Genomic DNA, 23,522 nt, shown 5'->3' on the forward strand with positions numbered 1-23,522 from the left:
TCCTAATCTTAGGGACCAGCTGCATCGTGCCCTTGTCTCTGATTTGTCACACAAAGGACGTCAGTAAAAATCCACCCTCTCTCTCCAGCTCTTAAACTCAATGGCTTTCACAACACACCAGGTATTTGGCTTACTCTCTCCATTTGAGATACAGCATCAGTCATCACAGAGGCTGGAAAACGTATCACTGTGTGTGCTGAACAGTCTATCAGGGCCTGTCTCCCCCCAGGCTGATGTTCTCGTCAGCGGTCCAGGAGAGAACTCGTCGTGCCTGTGTGTTGTGCCTGACTCAACTCAGAAACGGCTGGAAGAGAAAGTTGGGTGTGTGTGTGTGTGTGTGTGTGTGTGCGTGCATGTGTGGGGTGGGTGTCTGGCAGCTTCACCTGGGACCTGCTGCTGACAAGTCACATGCCGACCCTGGGCGAGCTGTGTGCTACTCACTCTACCGAGGCGAGGAAACAGAGAAACGAGGAGGGGGTACTTTGTAAGGCAGGTCTAATCTTCTGGATTAAGAAAACCCCGTACGCCTAATATTGGATTCTGAACCTGTATTGTAAGAGTCAATTTAGATGGCTAGAAAAGGAAAGCAAATCCAAGCTGCTCTCTAAAAATATGTTACCATCAAAAGTACTACGGAGTGGCGCTTCCCTCATCTTACAAGATACTATCAACTTTATTTTGAGGTGTAAAAGAGCCACGAATAGGTCCATTCTGAAACACAGCTATGCAAGAAGGAAAGAAGGGAACAGTAATGTATCTGAGGAATTTCCTGTCTGCCAAGGCTGGGCCAATGCTGTTAGCAACTGAGACTGCACACTCCAGGGTCCTCCCCTCTCAAATGCCCTGTGTCCTATGGGGACCAGGAAACTTATGAAAAGAAAAAAAAAAAAAGCCTAGGAATTGAAAAAAAAAGAAAAAAGAAAAAATTAGTTTTAGGGGAGGACGTGAAATGACCACACGATGGCCTTTGGGACAGAGCAGAGAAGACCCCTCCTGCCTTGCTAGTATCTTCTAACCTGCTTGGGGATAACAGATTCCCCTCCCCCCTATTTCTGGACCATCAGGCCTGTGTGGTCTTTCCGTATTTGCCGTTTTGCAGCACTTGCAAGCTGACCCCCAGGTGCTGAGTCCTTCCAAACAACGTGGACAGCCTTCCCGCTTCATCTGATGCTCTGCGGAGCCACGAGCCGCATGTTTCTCACAGCCGTGTGAGAGGCAGCCTGCTTCTGAAGGACAGCAGCGTCTCCCTCCGACAGGTGGCCAAATGCTGGGATGTGGGTTTGATTTAGTGGTGCTGGCCCCAAAGCACCCAGGCCACCGACTGTTTAGGTGCCAACCATTCCCCAGACTCTCCAAGAGGCTGAACTCTGCCGAAAGGTGTCTGAAGCTCAACAGCAGGTGGGGAGAGGAAGGGCAGAGGGCAGGCAGGGAAGGAAAGAGAGCAAGAGAGAGAAAAAGAGAGCTCTCCTTTTCACTTTATCTTTTCTAAAAGCATCGTTTTTTGTTTGTTTTTTTCCTTTCTTTCTTCTTTTTTTCAGACAAGATCCAACAGCAACAGGAACAAACCTGATCCATGTGGTAGGATAAAGAGGAACCTGAACCCTTTTGCAAGTATTCTCTTTCCTGACCAGCTGGATTTGCTGCACTTTGTGAGATTTGCAAAAAAAAAAAATATATATATATATATATAATAGATATATATTTCCATATGAAAACAACCTTGGATGTCTTCCCCTAGATGAATGATGAAAAGTCAAACTGCATGGTCTTAAAACAAAAACAAAAACACCATGAAACTAACAATAGGTGGAAGGGTGAGGGTGAGGAATTACAGATGGAGAGATTCCGAAATAGTAGGGATCGTGTAACCCGAGTCCCAGGCTCGTGCCCTCGGCCAGAATTCCAGCCCCGCCTTTGCTGGGTGGTTTGTCTAAGGTGCTCTTGGGTCCCTCCTGGTATGCAAGAGAAGGGTCACTGCCATTCCTGGGTCTCTTCCTTGTCTACTCTCAGTCCGCCTGCTCCATCACGCCTCTGGCAGTCCTGGTGGGCAGGAGTTCCCTCGGCCACCAGCCCACTGAGAGGGAGGGTTGGTGCCTTCAGCATTCATCTTCTTGGTATATTTGTTCATCCAGCTCCTGGGACTCAAGGTGCTCCAGACGGTCTGTTCGGCCGCTCATGATTTCATCTGGGGTTTTCATAAACCTTTGGAAGAGGAAATGGAGGATTAAAGAGATTACATTTTCCTAAAGTTGTTTTCACCCTGAACTCAAAACTAAAAAGAAAGGCTTCCTCACCTCATACAGCTAGAGAGCTACGGAACCCAGCTATTATTGCTAAGTTAGTGCTAATTAGAAAAAGGTACCCCTTCCCCTGACTGCCTGAAAAATAGTGAAATAATTATGAAACAAGGCTAGGAGGACTGAGGTAAACAGCCTCCCTTGGAGCTCTGCAGTACACTCCTGCATCACCGTACGAGGGAACCCTGGCACAGCTCACTTGTCTGAGGTTCTGATTTTTAGAGAGTTAGATTTTGCAATGACCCATGAGGGCTCTAGATCCATTTCCATTCTGGACCATGAGTCCAAGGAATGGTATTCAAAACCTGAGTTTAACTCAAAGGATACAGGTAAATGCTGAATGGAAGATTTTGATAACGAGGCCAGTTGGTGGTGCTTTTGCAAACAAGAAAGGCAAAAAGAATCTTTTTTAATGTGATCACTGAAGCAGCCAAAATGCTAGCCATTTAATCCCCTCTAGTCTATCTTCCTTTGCAGCTAGGTGCACACTGCAAGCCTTATCTTCTTGTTCATTGGGTTCGTTTGGAAATAACTTCAGTGACATGTTTTGACTATGATTTACATGGTTCCAGAAGGCAGCCTGGGTGCAAACGCTCTGCCCTACTGCAGGAGAGCCCTTTCCACAGCCCCACTCTGTGTCCACACACCTTTCCCTTCCCATATACTCTGCCCTGCACCAGATGAACTGTCTTAAAATATACACTGTTCTCTCATTCCTCCATGTTCAAAAGCCTATGATGACCACTTATCAAGTCAAGGATATGCTCTTTGGCCTGCCCAATGGCGTCCTTTGTTATTTCTACCCAGGAAACTCTTGGTTCCCACTATTTACTAGCATGAATCCTCCATTCCAGGCTGGCCAGTCTTCTTTCTTATGTAATCATGGCTCATGCTATCCTCCAAACCTCGAGCTTTGCCCTTATTCGGAACCCTCTTTACTCCTTTCACTGTTGGAGCCCTACTCATTCTTTGAGTTCTGCCTCATCATCAAAGAGCTGCTTAACGGCACCAGTCTACACGGAAACCTCCCTTCCCTCGACTCCTATAAATCTTGTAAAGAGTACACAATTTAACACTTAACTTGATTACACACTGGGTTTTACACCAAGAAGCCTTCATTTTGTGGCACGTCTGGCTTCCAACACTGATTTTCTCAAAAATGACTATCTCTCCTTACTAATGACACCATTCTTTTATCTTGTTGAAAATTACTACGGGGAAACCTGTGAACCTTCCAACTACTATTACTTTTCTTTTCTGCCCATTATTACTGAACTTCTCAGGCTGTACAATCTGTAGCGCCTGCAGTCTGTCTTTTGCTTTTACCCCCTAGCGAAACTTCTCCCTCAACAACTGCAGTCACTAATAATTCCCTCCAGGCAAAGTCCTCAGATACGCTGTATCTGGCCCTTCAAACCACCCCTTTCTTCTTTTGACTACTTTTCCGTATTTAGTTTGTGATACTCCATACCAGGCTTGTCAAGAAACATTTATGGAAAGGCTCCATAAGGTACAAAACACAATTATATAAAATACAATCCTCTACCTTCTCGGGATTTATGGACTAGTTGTGGGGAGGACTTCACACATACAACTATCAAAAATGTGAATCACGATGTGGGTTAGGGCCACAGGAACCCAAGAGATGATGGAAGAAGATATCTGTATGTGTTTGAGCAGTTGAAGAAGGCCTCATAAAGGGCACTAGACTTGAGATGGATCTAGAGGGTATGTGTATTTAAAAAGCCCAAGTTAAAGGGATATCTGTTTCTGGCACAGGGAATCATGTTAGTGTTGTAGGGCAGCTGGTAATGTACCTTATGAATTTGGGAGGCAGGAAAGTGGACCCGACGTAGAAAGAGAATGTTGGGTGTAAATCATGAAGTCTAGATACCAGTCTCCATTGACAGGGAAGCAAAAACAATACTTTTGCCTTTCTTTCACCTTCCAAATCTCAAGGAAGTGCTTCTCATTGGTAGACTCCAACCTAGACCTGTAGGTAAGACTTCTTGTGAAATGTGGTTCCCAGGCCTCTAGCCCCTGTAACATAGAATAGAGTGGGAATTGTGCTAAAGACCCAATGGATACTGCAGCACAATGACTGACTTGGATATAGGAAGAGTCACAGGTAACTCTAGTGTCAAGGTTGGTTGTTTAAAACAGTGATGAGGCCACTGATGAGAAACAAGAATTCTGAGGGTTGCGGGGGTGAGGGAGGGAGATTTCTAGTATGTGAAGGTCTGTCTTGAATATTTCATGGCTGAGATATTAACGTGATGTTTAAGGGGACATGTCCTATAAGAAGCTCTTGGAAATTCAGATTTGGAATTTCAGGGAGATTTTAGAGACTTGATAATAGAGATTTAAGAGTCTAACCACTGAGGTGATAACTCACGCTGTGCAATGGGATCAATTCATCCAGGAAAAAAGTGTAGAGCTGGAAGAATAGGAGCCAAGCACCAAGTTTAGGGAGAAGGACGCAGGGAAGGCATCAGTAGAGCCAGAGAAAGGAGGTTTTGTTTTCTGTCATTCCCTTGCTTCCATCTCTTGAACAGCCTTTTCTCTTTCTTTTGAATATCTCAATTGCTTTTACCACCCCTAAATTACCATACTTTCTCAATGTAAAACCCAGGGTCTCTGCTCTTTCCAGTAAGTGCTTATCCCAGTGAGATAGCTCATCTGTTCATACACAGTGTCATTTTCTACCTGTACATAAATAATTCCAAATCTGTATCTCTAGCCCCGTCTGTAATTCTTTTCTGTCCCACCTAAGGTCATGTTTGTTGATCCCATTTTCTTCCAACCTTCTCTTGGTCTCACCCCATCAACTACCACCAGTGGACACCAGTGTTCTACCTCTCCTGATTGGTGCTTTAGATCCCGTCTTCTTCCTCTTCTAATTCTTTCTCTTCTTTTACATAGTACTTAAACCACAGTCTATGTGGTAGGCAAGTGGTTGGAACTCATTAGCTGTGAGTTCTGGGAAAAGAAATGTCTAGTACAGCAGCTTTCAGATTTTTCTGATTATCATGCATTGTAATAAATACATTTTACATCACGACTCATCACACCCTCACATACTCACACACACACATACACACACCCCTGAAACAAAATTTTCATGAATCAATGGTCACTCTTAATTTCATGTGATAAAGTCTGATATTTTCAACTCCATCCTAGCTTGATCAATTCTGTTCTATTTCATTAAGGAAAAAAAAAGTTGTGGGGCAGCTGGTTAGCTCAGTTGGTTAGAGCGGGGTGCTCTTCACAACAAGGTTGCCGGTTTGATCCCCGCCTGGGCCACTGTGAGCTGCACCTTCCACAGTGAGATTGAAACAACTACTTGACTTGGAGCTGATGGGTCCTGGAAAATCACACTTGAAATAAATAAAAGTTTAAAAACAAAAGTTGTGATTGACTCATTAACTCTATTTCATGATTCACTCATGGGTCATGATTGCAGTTTGACAAACACTGGTTCAGAAAGTAGCTGACGGAATCAGTAACCTGGAGGTCTAAGTTTAATTCCTTGCTTTGCCATTGAAACGTTACTCTGATTTGCTCCTTATCACTTCACTGGCTGTTAATGCCAGATAATACTATTTGATCACTGCATTATTTTAAAGGCGAGTCAGATTGTGTTTATTTAGTTTTGGTTTACCTATAGGACAGACATAAAAAAGTTTTGTTTTTCTTAAATTCAAACAAACCAGCAGTTGGTATCCGATTTGTAGCAAGGATGGCTTTGATTATCAGATAGGCAGGTAGAGATCGTCACAGTCTCCCTCCTCCCTCTTATTTAAAGAAAACAATATCCTCCCAAAAGAAGGAAAGGAGAAAAAGGAAGTGCTACCTGAACAAAAGCCTTTGTCCTGGCTCCTTCCTGATAATGTTTAGTTTGTAGTAGTGGCGCAGGGCTCTGGACATTTTCTCATAGGTCATGTTTGTTCTGTTCTGTTTGTTCAAAGGAGGAAGAGAAAAAAAAAGCACAAAGACACAATGAAATGAACCTCAGAAAAGGCGCTGGGGGAGCTATTAAAATGAAAGCTCTTCAGCTGCTCATGCAGTCCTGCCAGTCTGGGAAAGCTACCTGCTAATCTTCGGCCTTCTAGGCCCATTAGCTCCCACCCCTTTGCTTTTACACCGGCAGTCGCCAAGATTTTTCAAGTGAATCACCCTTTTCAGAAGTCTCAGAGCTGAGCTAATCAAGTATATCCTAAAGCAACTTCCATTATTTCCTTTCCCAAGACTGCGCTCTGCTGTACCCAAGGAATTTCAGGCAGGTTCCCACTATCAGTGGGTCATCTTTCACCTTCTGACCCAGAGAATTAATTTCTTTCTTTTTCTTTCCTTCCCTCTCTCCCTCTCTCTCGCTTTCTCTTTTTGGTTGCAGTAACCTTTCTCAAATTGTGTTTCTGGTTTGTCATTTTAAGGAAGAGATTTGTTTGTTTGTTTAAATTCCTATTGTGGAAGCAAGAATACAGTGGTTCTGAGCCCTGGGGCTATGGTACAAAGTGGGAGTTGCAGAGGGATTTTTCTCAGTGACTCACACATTGAAGTGTCTGTCAGTGGGCCTTGCCATATTTGGTCATGGCCTGCATTAGGTCCTCAAAGGCTGCAGCCAGGGTGGATCTCCCTGGCTGTGTCTGCCTCTGTCCCCTCTCATTTGGGAGATCTGGCATTGGGCCACTGCAGTGCCTTGCTGGCTTTGCCCCACGTTCCACCCATCTGTGGTCAGGCCTGGATCTTGGTTACTTGCTTTTTTATTTTTTAATAGGAATATAGATTTATTTATTCAAATTTTTTTCGAGGGGGGACTCTTTGCTCTATTTATTTTACTTCATCGTATTGTGGTAAGAACACTTGAGATCTACCATCTTAACGAATTTTTAAGTGCATGACACAATGTTAAGTATGGGTCCAATGTTGTGTGGCAAGTCTCTAGAACTTACCCATCTTGCTTATTAATGAAAACTTGATGCCCGCTGACTAGCAACGCCCCATTTCTCCCTCTCCCAACAACCCCTGGCAATACCAGTCCACTGTTTGATTCCATGAATTTGCCTATTTTAGGTACTTCAGTAAGTAGAATTAGACGCTATTTGTCTTTCTGTGACTGGCTTGTTACACTTAGCATAATGTCCTCCAGGTTCCCCTATGTTGTCACATATTGCAGCATTTTCTTTTTTTTTTTTTTTTTAAGGCTGAATAACATTCCATTGTATATATAGACCACTGTTTCTTTCTCCATTCATCCATTGATGGACATTTTGGTTGTGTTACACATTATTTACCTCTACACACTTGAACTGTTTTCCTAACTCCAAAAGACTTTATCTTTTAAATTCCATTCCCTCTTCCCAGTGTGGAAAGTTATGGGGCAATCCTGCTTCTTGCTGCACTGGTTGCTCTTAAAGGGGGATGATTTCAAGTCAGAATGTAAGTATTTTCCATGTAGAAATGGGCTTTTGGGAACATGGGCATTTCTCACTGAGTAGAACAGACGCGACACTTCCCAAAGCTCCCCTGTGAGTCAGAGAGCCCCACAGCACTTCCCTGCTCCCTGGTTCCTAAGGACGGTGGGTGGCAGGGCCAGGTCAAGGGAATGGGAGTGACACTAACTCAGACCTCGGTCCTCTCAGACTGGGATATGCTGAGTGAACTGGCACCTGGCATAAGTCAAAAACGCAAAGGGGCATTTTTAATTCTCTCCTGCCCTTTTCAACTGTGTAATGGTTTGCCCAGTAAGGAAGATGTGAAATAATTACGAGCAGACATAGGAAGCAGAAGAGAGACAATTATCCTCCTGCCCACGGATATAGGCTTTATCTTGGCACACGTTGACAGAGCAAATATCTGGTGCCCTTTTACCTTATGGTTTCCCCACAGTCGAGCCAGTCCATTGGGATCCACTATCCGGAATATTTTGGATTCTTTGTCTTCCCATCGGATGAAGTTTTCGTACCGGCTGTCGGAAAGCAACTGGTAGACGTAATCCCAAAGCAGTCTGCAGTCTACAGAGGAAAAGGGCAAGAACACACTGTTGAAAATGTTTCTTTTCGAGGCCCTAAGAACAAGAATAAAAAAACAGTTGAATAAGTAAGTGCTTTTGCCTACTTTGGATGGACTAACTTCCTCGTTTGGCAGAGAGGAGACCAAGGCCCAGAGAGGCCTGTGGGATGATGTTGGAGAAGGGTGACCTTTCACCTGTGGAGGCCTTAGAGACCATCCAGGCCAATGGCCTCTTTCCATAGATGGGGACACAGTGACCTGGAGAGAGGAAGTGATTTGTCCATGGTCATGACCAATGACTTGAACTTGAGCAGAGCCTGTGGAAGAGCCAGAGAGCTAGCTCTCACTGAAAACATGTCGGCTCTGGAAGTGGGCAGGCAGGGTGACAGGGCAGAAAGTGAATCCCAGTGTTCCAGGGAGAGCAGTGTGGTATCACTGTGGCATTCAGATTACTTTGGTGTTGGAGTGTGATACTGAACGGATCAAGCTGAGAAGCCTGGGTCTGCTGAAAAATGGCAGAAAAAGAGGTGTGATGCTTAAAGGTGGTGGGAAAACACAAATGATGTGTCTTGGTGACTCACATGGGAGCTGTGACTAGCATGGGTTTCAAAAGAATACAGAGCTCATTATAGCATCCTTTGGAGGTCTTTAAAATGGTGTTATTGTAATGGAATCAGGGTAGAAAGAAACCCAGTGCCCAATGTCCCTTTCTCCACTTGTACAACTGACGTTGGATCCTTTGCTTAGGCAACAAATATTTACTAAGTGAATTAGTATCGGCCAGGCACTGGGCTAGGCCTCACCTTTTAGCTGTGGGTTGGCAAATTCAAAGAAAAGACATGTACCACACGCCTTTCCTTTATTGCAGTGCTTCCTGGGTTTGTGCCATAAAGGTATGTGGTTTACCCTCCAGCAGGGCCTTGACAGTGGGGTGGGTGGGTGAGGGGAATAGACAGGTACTTTCTAGGTCTAGTTGATGTTGGACTGGACCCCAGATGAGAATAAGAGGCCCCAATTTCCAGGTGTTCACTGCTGATTCTGGAAGCTTTGATAGGCACTAACCAGAATGGCTGGTAATAAATGACAAATTACTGAATGCCGCGCATGCGCTCAGCACTTTATATTCATTATTTTAATTCTCTAATGCCTGTGGTCCTGGGATTCAAACTCTGGGGCTCCTGTACCACAGTGTGCTAACTTCCTTACGTTGGGTGAGACCTGGGAGGCGTGGGGTGGGGAGTGTCTGGGTTGGACTTGGAGTATCTTAGAGCCAACACGTTCACCTCCCACAGAAATAAACACACCCTTCTCTGGAGTATATTTACAAAGGGATTGAGTCAGGTCACCTTGGACAAGTTTCTTAAATCTCCCTGAGGTTCTGTTTCCTTACTTATGAGACGGGAATAACAACCCTTACTTTGTAGGATTATTGGATGAGTGATAATACCAGTGAAGAGAAAGTAATGAAAATAACAACAACGATATTTATTGGTGCTATTTGCGGTCACTCTGCTGTGTATTCTGCGAGCACGGTTGCATTTGACCCTTGTGACATTTGATGAGGCCGGTGCTGTTGTTTTTCCTATTTTATGGACAAAGAAGCTGGGGCATAGAGGGTTTGGTAATATACTCAAAGGGCACAGCTTGTGAGAGACACATGCAGGATTCTAGGCTCTGCGTGACTCTAAAGCCTATGCTATGCCACACTTCCCGATGCGATTTCTATTCTCAGAGAAGCTGGTTAACAGGTATAGATCTGTACAATTTTAGGACTTTCCAGAGCAAGATTTAGCTCTGTTTAGTGCATCCTTTGTGAAATCCAGCCTTTTCTCTGAACAGCAGAAGGGAACTGGCATAAAATGTGGCATTTCTCAGGAGGCTTCATCTTTCAAGGAACTACCACCATTAAACTTAAAATGACCATAAATCTTTAGTATCCCTTACTGTATCCTTTTTCCTCCAATTATCTGTGTCTAGAATTTAATGCGATGTGTGATTTACTGTGTTTTGGAAAGGACAAGTGGTGTTCTTAAAATTGGAACGCAAGTTTACCAGAAGCTGGCCAACTACTTCCATCACCAAGCCTACCTGCCACTGTGTCCTTATTGCCAGACGGTGGGCTGAGATGGGGGCAGAAAGCAGGGGGACGAGTCCTGGCATCATAAAGTACCTTGAGAAATCAGTGTCGTGCTACTGCTGACTGAGAATCATCTACCTCTAGTAAGAGGACGACTCTAGTTTCTAGGCAAAGCAGTGATACAGGCAAAGGGTCTTAATCACCCCCCACCCCCCATCCCAACCTCCTTAGTCTTGCAACATTTTTACTGAAAATGGAAAATAGAGAACTGAGCTGTGGTTTAATTGTCCAGTTTCTGTCCTGCCATCAAATAGCAGATACGTTTTAACTTCCCACAATCTTTTCCAACTGGAAAACATCTGACAAAACCAAGTATTATCAAATAAAATGCCGGTAAACAGGAGGAACAAAGCAGGGGGTGGGGGGTGTGCGGGCAGTTGTGTATAACGCCTGTTTCCTACAGTGTTAAATCACTTTTACCACAAAGGGGCTCGATGACACCTTTGGATTCATCTGAATTGGGACTGTGATTCTCTAGAGTATTCATATTAATACAACTTAATTAAAAAACAATCTGGTGGTCTTTTGTATTTTGATATAAAGAAACTTTGCTAATATGAAGGAGAGCAGTATTTTGGCAGTGCTCTTGGCTTAGGCCAACTGGACCTAAAACTGCAAGTGGCTGGTTCTCCTCTCATCCCCATCTTCAGAAGGATTTTCATTTTCATCGTCTCTATCGCTTTTCTTTTACTGTCTTGGTACAGTCTATTTCTCATAAGATGGTAAAATGTGAACCAGGCCATTTCTTAGGGCTTACCCAGCACTGGGTATCATTCTGGGATTTCAGAGAGGCATCAAACTGGGACCTTGATGTAAACCATTTACTAAAAAAGATCTAAAAGGTTATGTGCTCTCTGGTTGGTAAACGAAAGGTGGGCTTACCAGAGAACAGACGTTACCTGTAAGTTTCAAGAACATTTGTATCTTGTAAACTTTTCCCTCTCATAAATGTGAAAATAACCCCAAACCAGCTGCCAATTGATCATTTTAAATGGCATTTAATCCAGCAAAGCAAACTTTAGCTGAGTAATAAAAATATGTTGACATTCAAGACATATTGAATTACTCAGTCACTAATGGAGGTAGCAACAGGAATTTTGTGGCATGAAGCAGTTGTTTCAAGCTCAGAGTATAAGTGGTTTTTATAACACTATTGATTGTTTTGTTTCTTTAGTTAAAATTATGCCAGAATTTTACTGCCTAACCACACAAGTTTTTTTCTTTTTTTTTTCTTTTTCTTTCTTTTTTTACAATTGAAGCACAAGCCTTATGAGTTATTTTTGTTTTTAAGATTTCAATTAAATAAAAGGCAGTTCCTTCTTAGTGTCCTAGATTCTCCGGAAGCTGTTACCACAGACTACCTGCAATTTTTCAGCTTTGTCGAAATTCATGTCTGCACAGATACAATGTTCTTTTTTTTTTTTTAATTGAGGCATAATTTACATGTAACATTATAGTATCAGTTTCAGGTGTACGACATTACATAATGATTTGGTGTTTCTATATATTGCAAAGTGATCATGACAATAAGTCTAGTTACCATCTGTTACCATACAAAGTTATAATTTTTGTATGCATGTGATGAGAAATTTTAAGATTTACTCTCTTGGTAACTTTCAAATATATGTACTACAATGTTATTGACTCTAGTCACCATGCTGTGTATTACATCCCTACGACTTAGTTATTTTATAACTGGAAGTTTGTACCCCCTTCACCCATTTTGCCCACCCCCAACCCCCTCCCCTCTGGGAAGCATCATTCTGTTCTCTGTGATACAATATTCTTTGATCATCAATGAAAACACTTAATACTATATAATAAAATTCATCAAACTCTATAAATAAAAGTTTATCCCATTACAAAACACTTGAATATGCATGTGAAAAAACTTCTCCTATACTAAAGGGCCTTCTATAGCAAGGCATGTGGGCATTTTAAACAAACGCCCATTATTTGGATTTTCTCTTCCATAAGAGGAAGTGTATGAAAGGGTTTAAGCTCGAGAGAAGTGTCATCGTCAAGTGTCATTTTCCAATTGCAGAAAGAGAATTCTCTCTTTTTCCTGCTGGGTGAGGTACCCTGGGTGTCCGCAGCTAAAGGCATTGTAAAAAAAAAAAAAAAAATTCCCTTCCTGTGGTTAGGAAGTATTTTCACTCCCACGTCTGTCTGTCTCTTACCAGAAACTCATTGTATAAGCTCATTGAGCAGAGGTTGTAAAAAGGATTGGCAATCCACACATAGCCAACATGATTTCCAATGAAAAAAACCATGCTAGACAAAACTGATGTTTATAAAATCTGAGTGGGAAGTCAAACTATTGACAAAAAGAATCTTTAATGATGGTGATTAATTTAAATTTCGGGAAAGCTTCTAAGAGAGTAATTTTATGTTCTTTTTACTGCCCAAATGGAATTTTAAATGAAGGTCTGTAAACCGGAGTTCTGTGGGTATGATCTCCAACAAAAACAGGCTGCATGTCCCTGTTTAATTTCTTTAAATTTATTATGAAAAATTAATAAACTTATTTCAGATTCAGCCGCAAAACAGGTAAGTATCATTTTTTTTTTGCTACTCTGCATTATAATAGTGTTTCTAAACTAGGGGCAATCTTGTACCGTATGGGGTATTTGGCTATGTTTGGAGGCAATTTTGGTTGTTACAACTGGGGTAGAGGATGCTACTCGCATCTAGTGGGTAAAGGTCTGGCATGCTGCTAAGTATCTTGGAATGCACAGGACAACCCCTCATATCAAAGAATTATTTGGCCCAAACAGCAAGAGTGCCAAGCTTGAGAAACCCTACTTACAGAAACAAGGGATTTACAACATGCAGGGGGCAATCTGCAGCTCAGTTTTGTTTTTTCCTTTACTAATTCTAGATAAGCCATTACCTAGAAGCAAAAAGTTGATAAATCCAGTGCAGCCAACCCTGTGTTGATACTCAGAGGTGTGTTTATAATGGATAATTGCTTGTGTTTGGCTGTGGCTTAGGAAAACAGAAACCATATGCGCACAGTGGCAAGCGGGGTCGGGGGAGGGAGAAGCTGAGGCAAAGAAAACAGATCTATGCTTCCGGGCTTCTTCAGGGCAGTGGGAACACAGCTGCAAACAAGGCTGGATCTTTTCACCTCTGATTGCAGGTGTGGAACAAGGCTGGGAAATGCTGGTATGGCAACTCAAGCCTTATAGCTGAGATGGAGCCCCTTGCTGGAACCCAGTAACACCAAGCCCCTGCTTTTGCTCAGGTGTGGCACTGCCTGGGAATTCACATCCAGGGACTGTGGGAGGTAGGGACGCTGTATTACAGAAATGTGTACCCTCAAACAAAGTGGAATTTTCCAGTCTCTTCAAGCCCTTTTTATTATTTTCCATGCGGTTACTCTTTATCTTTTAAAAACGTTGTCCTGAAATGTGTTTCTCTTTCAGGGCACATTGATTTCTCAGTAGTTCACAGTGAAAATACAGTGTGGTGATTCAGCCAGAGTGTGAGAGGTCAGAGCCACTCAGGACAGTCCTGTTGGAGTGAGACCCTCCCTTCCCCAGGGCTCTCATACATGTCCTCTAAATATGGACAGCAGGCAACGCCTCAGAGGAGGTGACAGGGAATGCAGAGGTTAATCTCCAAGGAAATAAGGAAACCAGGGCTCCTCGAAGGGGCACCCTTTGCAGGCCAGCATCACTTGAAATGATGCCCCAGACATAGGCCTCTGGGTCAATGTCCCATGCCAGCTCCAGTGGGCAGCGGTGCTGGCTGTACCCGTTACTCTCCCCTCGCTCTCTGAAGCCCTGGAGTAGAGCAAAGAAAAATGGAGCAGAGAAGGGACACTAATACTTAGGAATTAACGTACCTGTGCACATATTCACATATTGTCCCATTAGTACTAAAAAGTACCCAGAAATGGGTATTAGTGTTCTCAATATTATGGATAAGGTAACTAGGCCTCAGGGACATTAAGGACCTTTGCTTGAGAGACAAAGACTGGAGTCCAATCCTGCTGACTCCAGAGTCCATGCTGTCACACAGGCTTGCACTGCTTGCCCAGGAACACTCTAGGCCAGCTGTCAATTAGGACCTTGGGCCAGGCACCCTACAGGGTTCTGGGCTGCAAGGGTCTGCAGCGGGATATCTGCCTGCGCTACTGTGGGAGGATGTGGTAGCTCTTTCAGCTGCTACTAACCTCCTGAGACCCTCTGGCTTATGGAGACATCCCACAACCTTTCCCTTTGTTCCAAACACATTTACGCACATACGGTGCGTGCAAAGGCACACCCTTGCCTGCACCTCCCGCATCTTACCGCAAAGGCCTGTCATGACTTCCATGCTAATCCCTTTAGATTTCTCTTTTATGACAACTTTTTCCCTTCAAGGCTGCTACTGAGGTGCATTTGTAAAAGAACAGTCCATGAGCCTCCTGTGAAACAATTTCACCAGGACTAAGTATTGTGGGGGAGGAAGCCAGGGCGACTTCCCCTCATCCCTGAGGGTTAGCCTCCACCTGCTTCTCCTGGAGTCTCAGGCTTATTTTTCTTCATCTGATTTAAGATGAGAGGCTTCCAGGACTGACTTTCTGTGCATATAAAACTCATCCAGTCAATACAACCAAATCAAGAAAAGTATGTTGGTCTAGTCTGGTGACAAATCAGCAATACAGGAGACTTGATGTCTCCCCGATTAGAATCCCTTTGTTTCTGTTAAAAATGTAACCTTGAGAGATTAGCAACATATATTTTTTAAAGTCCCTTTAAGGGGAAAGGTGGCCATGATGTATGTTGCATGAGGGTGGGCAGCGGAGAGAGCACGATGGGGCTGGGGTGTGAGTCTATGTCTTATGGATATCAACCAACCAATGAAATCCTCACAAACCATGAAGAGGTTCATGTTTATGATGGAAATGGAGAGGCTTACACAACAAGCGGTGAGATGAGCATAAGATAAGAAATAGTCTCCTTTTTAGATGGGTTATGGGCTTTGAGCAACCAGATCTGTACAGACCTCCAAAGTCCCCACTTTTGTGTAGCAAATGAGGGGCTATGAATGGATTATAAACCACTGTGCTAATGAATCTTGCTTCCGTAGCAGATTTTTGGATTAAGGCCAACGAAGGGACACATTGACAGGAAGTCTGATCACTCAGGTTTTAATGGAATTGAAGAACTTTAAGAGAAAGCCAAAACGACTTAAAATTTTTCTTTTAAGACTTAGCTGTCTACAGTTAAAACCAAACTAGGAGCTTAGTTTGTGTGATGGCATAAAGGAAGAGGGATATTGCCTATGCCAGCAAAGACGCAAAATTTCGCATTTAGAGATGCTCTACCCTATCACCTAGAACAATGCTGGGCACATAGAAATACATGGTAATTTTTGAAAGAATGAATGAATGAATGAATGATTCAACTACATAATTCAAGTATGCAAAGAAATAATTTCTTTTACTTAGCTATATTTTATGTACGTTGATGATGTTATTGTAACAATCCCAGACTGGTCTGCAAACAAGCCTGCAGTCTAGAACTTGTCTCCTTTCTAACATCACTTGTTATTGTTCCTCCCACATGGCTTAGGCAGCCTCAGTCTTTAAGGTGCGAGTAATTCCTTGAGATGGGAGAGGTGGTGTTTTCTACTTCCACATCTGCATTATGCCTATGATTCTGACCAGACAAGTAGACAAAGCTGTAGGACAGGGGGCAGCAAAGATTTTCTGTAAAAGGCTAATCAGTAACTATAATAGTTTAGGCTTTGCTGGCCATACCATCTCTGCTGCAACTATTCAACTCTGCCTTTGCATCACAAAAGCAGCCATCAACAATAACTAAGTGGTGTGGTTGTGTGCCAATAAAACTCGATTTACAAAAACAGGCGGTGGCTGCTTTGGCCCATGGGCCAGAATTTCCATTGCCGGCCCTGGAGTCCCAGGCCAGAAGGAAACAAGTGTGCTGGAAAGAACACTGGGTGGAAGCTTGAGGCTGGACTCTTGATGGGTCCGATTATCGGTTCTGTAAAAGACCCTTTTAACTTTGAAATCATCAAGTTCTAAGAATGAATTTCAACATATACTGAAAACATGACTCACGGAATCAGCAGAACTACACCTCATCAACCAATGGCGCTCACTGTCAATATCCTCTTTGAGTATGAAGCAAACACATTGGCAAGACACAGGCCAGTAAAACTTTTGTGGGCTGAGAAAACTGTTAGGAGGTTGACAGATGTTGCCCCATCCCCCAACAATTCCTTCCTGAGGCTCATGAATAGAAAATAAGCACAGAAGGAAGCAACTTGCACATTGTTACATATACCATTGGCTATTCAATAAGAATATAAAATTCAGGGTCTTGTCTCACTCCGGCCTATGTTAAACGCTCCCCGAGAAATGCCAGCCATTCCAACTTGTTAAACTCAATAATAATCCTTCTTATCCTTTGAAAAATAAGTAACATCTTTAAAAATAAGCTACGTGTTATATTTAAAGACATCTAATTTATGGTTTGTATTTAACCGGTCACCATTTACTGAATTTCCTTTATTGATTATTTTAGTTTTGCCACAAGGTAAATGCCTAAGTAAACTATCATAACTGTGTATGTAATCTCTTAATTGTATGATTTCAGAGATATTAAAAAGTGAAAAAACAAAAAAAAATTGATGTAATATGATGGATTTTAATGGACCTGGATTCTTGGATTTACATTGCTAACTGAAATAGAAAAAAATAGACCGGGCCTGACACTGTTTTGGACTTTTCTCCACCAGGAATGACTTATTTTTCCCTAATCATCTGTCTATATTCTAAGCATTCATCTAAGCCCAGCTAAAAGCCAGCCCTTCCATGAAGCCTTCCTGATATGCCTTCTCCAACCTCCTATGGTATTTAAATGGAGTCCTTTCAAGATGCCACACACATATTGCCCTTACAGCTGCGTTCAGCTCTTCCACATGAAGACTATGGACACTGGACACCCCCCCCCACCGCCCGAATGCAATCCAGTGCCTTAAATGCGGAAGGTACCCAGATTCCTAAATCCTTGTGCACCTGATCAGGTTATATCTGAATGGGTCAGACTTTGGCTTTACTTTCTGATCCACATTCCTAAGTAGCGTTTCTATTCGTGACCAATTCAGCGGCACTTTCATTTCACCATCGTTTCTTTCTGCGATGCGCTCAAAAAACTTTAGGAACTAACTTTTCTCATCTGCTTTATAGAGGTTTGAAGGATTATTATGGCTGCTGAGTAAGGGCAGAACTTTACATTGTACATAGAAATAACCCAATGAATTCGACCTTCAGTGAACAGAATCAATTTTACAAGGGTCCGGGTAATCCAAAAAGACACCGGAAGGGTTGGGGTGGAGAGACAGGGATATCCCAAAGGAAACAAAGGGGCCTAGAACAGTGATGAGTTCTCTTCAGAGAGTTACAGAATACAGACTAAGTGTTAAATCATAGACTTTTGGAGCTGCAGTGAGATTGCAGACTTTCCAACGCTCTCGTTTCACCCCAGAGAAAAACAGCGCCTTTCAGTTAAATTAGCTTATTGTGGGTTTGGTTGTATTAGTTAAGACATACACCTGGAGATGTTTAAACTTTTGAATATACCATTAGAGTATTAATTATGAACAATTTTAGGGGTTTCGATCATACTGGAAAGAGTTAATGCATCCCCCAAAGGATCTGGGCCCTAGGGTTATTTTACATGAAAATTCTGACTTCCCAGAGTCATAAAGAAAAGCACAGATCCCCTCTTCTGTGGATTTTTGAGACAGAGAGAGGGCATCCACAGGCACCAAGCTTCACCACTTGGTTGGTACAATATTCCAGGGCGTGTCTTACTGATGAGACTACATCCATCAGCCAACAATTCTGATGTTCAGGAATAAAATTGAAAAAAAAAAATCCCAAAACAAAAAACAATAGCACAACTTTTAAGAGACTAATATTTTAAAATTTACACACCTACTGAACAAGGGGAAAATAATTCAGTAAATCTAAACAATTTAACTTTCTTGATGTACAGGCTTATCTTAGATTCCTAAGAAGTCTGTGGTGAAGATAGCATCATGGAGGAGGTGGACACGACAGAGCTCCATGAAGGAGGCAGGTCCACGTGGGTAGCGCTACAGACAGCAGCCAGTGGGGCAGCAAGGGCTGTCATCCAACCCCTATGTGACCTTGGCTTCTCTGGGGCTCAGTTTCCTCCGTGGTTTCCCCTGTCCACATGACCCTTCCATAGAAAATGAATGCAGCAGTAATAAGCTACCTCAAAGAGCTGTCCTGAGAATTATAAACAAGGAGGAAGTATCTGCAAAATGTCCAGGCCTGCTGTGCAGACTATGCAAAACATAAGACAAGAAGTGGATCCATAGACAAGAAGAGTCTTGCAGGAAAGCACAGGATGGGTAATTTATATTATTTATAGTAATACACTGACCCTCCCTCTTTCTCCAATTATCTGGGGGAAATTCACATGTTTTGTCTAAGCTTTGCTTCTTTATCCCCTTTTCTTTCTTTTTGCAGTTTCTTTTTCTTTTTATTATTAAAAATGCATATATGTGTGTGTGTGTGTGTGCGCGAGCATGCATGCGTACACACACACACACACACACACACACACACACACACACACAAAGGCAGAGAAAACAGTAATTTGAACCCCAGTGCATCCATCACCCAGCCATACAGCCACCAGCTCATGGCTAACCTTATTTTGCCCCACCCATTCCTCATGCTCAACCTTTGAGGATCATTTTGAATCAAATCCCAGCCATAGATCATTTCATTTTCCATGGTTTTTAAAATATGTAAGTCAGATTTCTTTGCCATTTTATTTTCTTGATTCAACATTCCTGGTGTAAATTGTTTATAACAATAAAATGGAGGCAACATTGGAGGTGCCCTTGGGGCCAGAGAAAAATCTGGAAACAGATAATTCAAATAAAAAAGGGGGACAATGAGTCAAAGCAGAGGTAAAGTAGCCTGTAGGACTCCATGCTGTCACACTGTTAGGAACATGGCTCCATCCTGGGGTTTGGCGGGAGCTCTGTGCTGGGGCATCAGCTCATGGAAAAGGGGACATGTCTCATCTTTCCTGGAACAGGACTTCACGTCTCCTGCCTCCATGCATTCCTCCCACTATTGAACACATAATCACCTTCAGCATTGCTCTACCTCCCTGCAAAGCCTTCCTCAATCTCTCCAGTCAAAATGCACCTTTTCTGTTTTGCTTCCGTAGTACTTAATTGTGCTAGCACAGTGAGTAATAAATAAGTGAATAAATGCTTGTGCATAGGCCTTATTTCATTTTGCCTTATATTTCAGTTAGTGGTTTTCACATCTGTCTCTCTCAGTAAATTTTCAATTCCTTAAGGAAATAATTGTGTTAAATCAGCTCTACATCCCCTACTTCCTAATGTGTTTATCTGTGCATAGTTGGTACCCAACAAATGTCTCATGAAAGGAGCGAATCTCTAGGAAAAGAGCTAATCTTGCCAAATGGTTAGAGGATTAAGCTTCTGGAGGATGACTTCATGCAAATTATGGGAAGGCTAGCAAAAATACAATGTGTAGCTTTCCACTGGTGTCTTGTCTTAGGGAAACAAACTTGGGCTTGTCATTATAAAAGCAAAAGAATCTGGGAGTGGTTTTCTTTGTCCAAACAACCGACCCAGCAACACCTGCCTCCAACATCATAGTCCTGTTTTTCAATCCTACCCATTCCCAAGGTGAAGGCTACAGTGAGTTACTGCCCATAGGATGGAATTACAGGCCTGAAGTTGAGACAAAGGTTCTTTATGCTGTGTCTGGTTATTAATTAGCGGCTGGAAATTTCAGGACAGGGCCATTAACATGCTCATAAACCTTTTATTTTAAATGTTTTCGCTCAGCTGGGATTTTGATGTGACTCTCCTTATAAGCTGGACGTAGGACATTTGTTTCTTAACATTTCTCAGGCTCATTAACGACTATGTCCTAGCGGCTCATTAACTAGCCCATTAGGGGTTTCCCTCATCCAGGCGAAGCCTCCACTTGCCATCACAGAGCCTTTGAGGGCATTTAACTGGGAGGGTGTGAGGCAAGCTGTAAGGCTCTAAGGAGAGAGCGGGGCTTTGTCAGGTCTCCCGGGAGGATGACTGGCGGTGAAGGGGAGCACTCACTTACCTGCTATTCTCCCAATGGGCATGGCGTGCTCCTCCGGCGGGGACACAGAGACCATGATGTGGTTCATGTACGCCAGGTCTTCCCGATGGGACAGGTTGATGGGTTTGCCTTCCCTATGCAGCCCATCCTCAGAGAGCCTGGACTGTTTGAAATCCACGGAGTGCCGGGGGTTCAGGATCAAAGGGTGCATGATGGGGCTGGGCATCAGCTGGATCACGCGTGTGCTCTCCTGCCGGGGACTGGATGGCTTCTGGTGGGACTCGGAGGACGGTGGGCAGTGATTATTCTCCATGGGAGACACTGACAGGGGGTAGGACTCTTGGTGGTTGTTCTCCTGGTGGAGCCTCGGTCCCTGGGCCCTCTCGGCCGGGGAGAGGCGACGAATCATGTTGTCCAGGGGGGACCGGAGGGGCCGCTGCTCGGGGTCAGGAGACGGCCGGTGATTTGTCGTGACGGGTGATCTAGAGCGGTGCAACAGTTCAATGGTGGGGGGGTTGTGGTGCACGTTCTCCACTGGTGGCCGTGGGGTCCTCTGGACACAGTTATCTGTGGAGCAAAGGGAAAGACAATCACAGACCCCAGTGACTTGTTGGGACAAGGACCTCACTGCGTTCTAAAGTAGTAGAGTGGAGCATGTGGGCATACAATGTAGCACCTTTCTTCCCAGGATGCAGAGTGTCGATTTTGCTGCTAAAATAAAAATTAAAGTGCACATATTTAAAATTCTTTTCCTATCACTAGACAAGCCAAGAATGTCTGCAAATATTCCATTAATCACCTACGAGTGGCTTATAAACACAAGGAAGCCAAAACTTTTCTTCTTTATCTTTTTATTATTGACTCTTTGATGTGGTTTTCGGGGTTTCTTAAGGGTCTCTCTCTCTAGATGCTTTCACTGACTTACATTTTCATATCCAAATTTTCATATTGTCTACGGCCAGGAGTTATTGGTAATAATAATAATAATGCAATTACTATACCCAAGGTACTGGATTATATAATTTAAAATTTACAATACTCCTAAGTAGGAGATACTAACTACATTGCTCCTATTTTACAAGTGAGAAAATGGAGGCATAAAGAAGTTAAACAGCTTACTCAATGTCACACAGCCAGTTAGGGAATTAGAACCACACTCCAATCAGATTCTATTAGGTTGGAGCAAAAGTAATTGTGGTTTTTATAATTATTTTTAACCTTTCAAACCGCAATTACTTTTGCACCAACCTAAGAACCTATGTACCCATTACAATATTTACCACTTTGCTATGTAGAAACTGGGGGGCAGGGGGGAGGTCATATCAAAAACTGCTCTAAGCATGAAAAGTGGGCCTAATCCACAGAACGATAATCTTGTACTTGAAAGAACGTTTAGGATTACCTCGTGTCTGAGTGCACAGACTCTACCTGAGACCAGTAGAGGTAAGTAAGAAGGAGGGAAAGACTCAGCATCCCTCTACGCCATCCCACTGGAACTTGCAAGTTGGTTACATTTGAGCAAGGACAATATCAGACATGTACATAGCTCAGCAACAGAAGTAGCTCTGTGAGCTGGGTTGAGAAAGACCAGCACACATGTGGCTTCCCTGCTAAGGATAGGAAGGAGTGAAATCTGTTCTCGGAATGGAGTTTCCTACAGGGCTTCAGTCATCTTAGTGAGGTTTTGCTGGCTGCATCTGTTCCCAGAGCTGTCTCACCAAAAGGACGGGCATGCTTGCAAGTCCCTGTTCTCGTCAAAGACTTCTCCATGGTTCGAAGCAAAGCAAGTTAAAGATATCTCCTTTGTTCATTATGATATCTCTATGAAGAACATATAAACAGGACATGGGAATCTCACAGAGTTAGCAAAGACAGAGGTGGTGGTTTCTTAGAAAGTTTTAAACAGGATTATGAGGAAAATGAGGACTCCACTGGCTCTCACCGATCACATGAGACTGTGAACAAAAGAAATATTGTTCGTGATCACTGAAAGATGATCTTCCTGAAGGAAAAGGGTTAATGTTATAACTACGGTATAACCTGATGCCATGAATTTAAAAGTACTTAATCATTGTAATAGCTACCAGTGGGAGACTGGTTAATAAATTATGCTATATCTCTGAACAATGGATGGCTATGCAGCTATAAAATAGAATGAGGAGCATCTCAGTATTGTGCTAAGGACTAGTCTCCAGGTTCCATGGTCAGATAAGCAAAGTAAGATGCAGTATTTATGGTATGATACCGTTTTTCTAATAAAGGAGAAGGGGATTCCAGTTTAAATACTGGCAAAGTGGCTTGTATTAGACTAACCTTTCTACATATGGAAATGATAGAATCTGGATAAAATACCATGTTTCCCTGAAAATAAGACCTAGCCAGACAATCAGTTCTAATGCATCTTTTGGAGAAAAAATTAATATAAGACCCGGTATTATATGATTATATTATAGTAAAATAAGACCGGTACATATATAAAAGCTATTGGAAGGTACTGGAGAAAACCGAAGGGGATTTCACTCTTGAAAAAAGGGAACTGCACAGAGTGAGATCCACATTTGTACAGCTTTTGCTTTGATGATGCTTCCAAGTCCATACAGTGTGGGGCAGCTAAAAAATGAACAGAAAGTTGCTTGAGATATCAGGGAATAGAGTATGGAGCTGTCAGAATGGCAAAAAATTGAGAGAGCAAATTCCATAAAGCAGGGAGCCTTAGCCACAATCTGGCACATAAAGTTCTCTCAAATCCTTAACATGTGCTCCTGAACAGCACATGTGCAGGGGAAACTCTAAGGAGCTCAGTGAAAAGCAACAGCTGTATGATTGAAAGATATGAACAGAAATCTCTGCTACTGGCCAGTTACTGGAGACAGAGTTCAGAGTTTAAATCCTATGAACAAAGACTCTGTACGCATCTTAGGCTATTTATTACCCCAGA

The 23,522-nt window shown here is 42.9% G+C and overlaps 1 protein-coding gene across 4 annotated transcripts in view; it reads right to left on the bottom strand.

Annotated features, from left to right (window-relative positions):
• Window positions 1–649: 649 nt before the first annotated feature.
• The window catches only part of ETV6 (ETS variant transcription factor 6), a 219,982-nt gene continuing 197,109 nt past the window's right edge, over window positions 650–23,522 (bottom strand). For all 4 annotated transcript variants that reach the window (XM_019744766.2, XM_019744767.2, XM_019744765.2 and 1 more), the window contains 4 exons: window positions 20,606–21,151; window positions 8,172–8,314; window positions 6,154–6,254; window positions 650–2,202 (listed from right to left, as the gene is read on the bottom strand). In XM_019744766.2, the coding sequence (XP_019600325.1) occupies window positions 2,097–2,202; window positions 6,154–6,254; window positions 8,172–8,314; window positions 20,606–21,151 (896 nt within the window). In that variant the 3' untranslated portion in view covers window positions 650–2,096. The remainder of the gene's footprint in view (window positions 2,203–6,153; window positions 6,255–8,171; window positions 8,315–20,605; window positions 21,152–23,522) is intronic.

This window comes from Rhinolophus sinicus, linkage group LG02 (genome assembly GCF_036562045.2).
Source record: "Rhinolophus sinicus isolate RSC01 linkage group LG02, ASM3656204v1, whole genome shotgun sequence".
In the NCBI taxonomy this organism is placed as follows: Eukaryota; Metazoa; Chordata; class Mammalia; order Chiroptera; family Rhinolophidae; genus Rhinolophus; species Rhinolophus sinicus.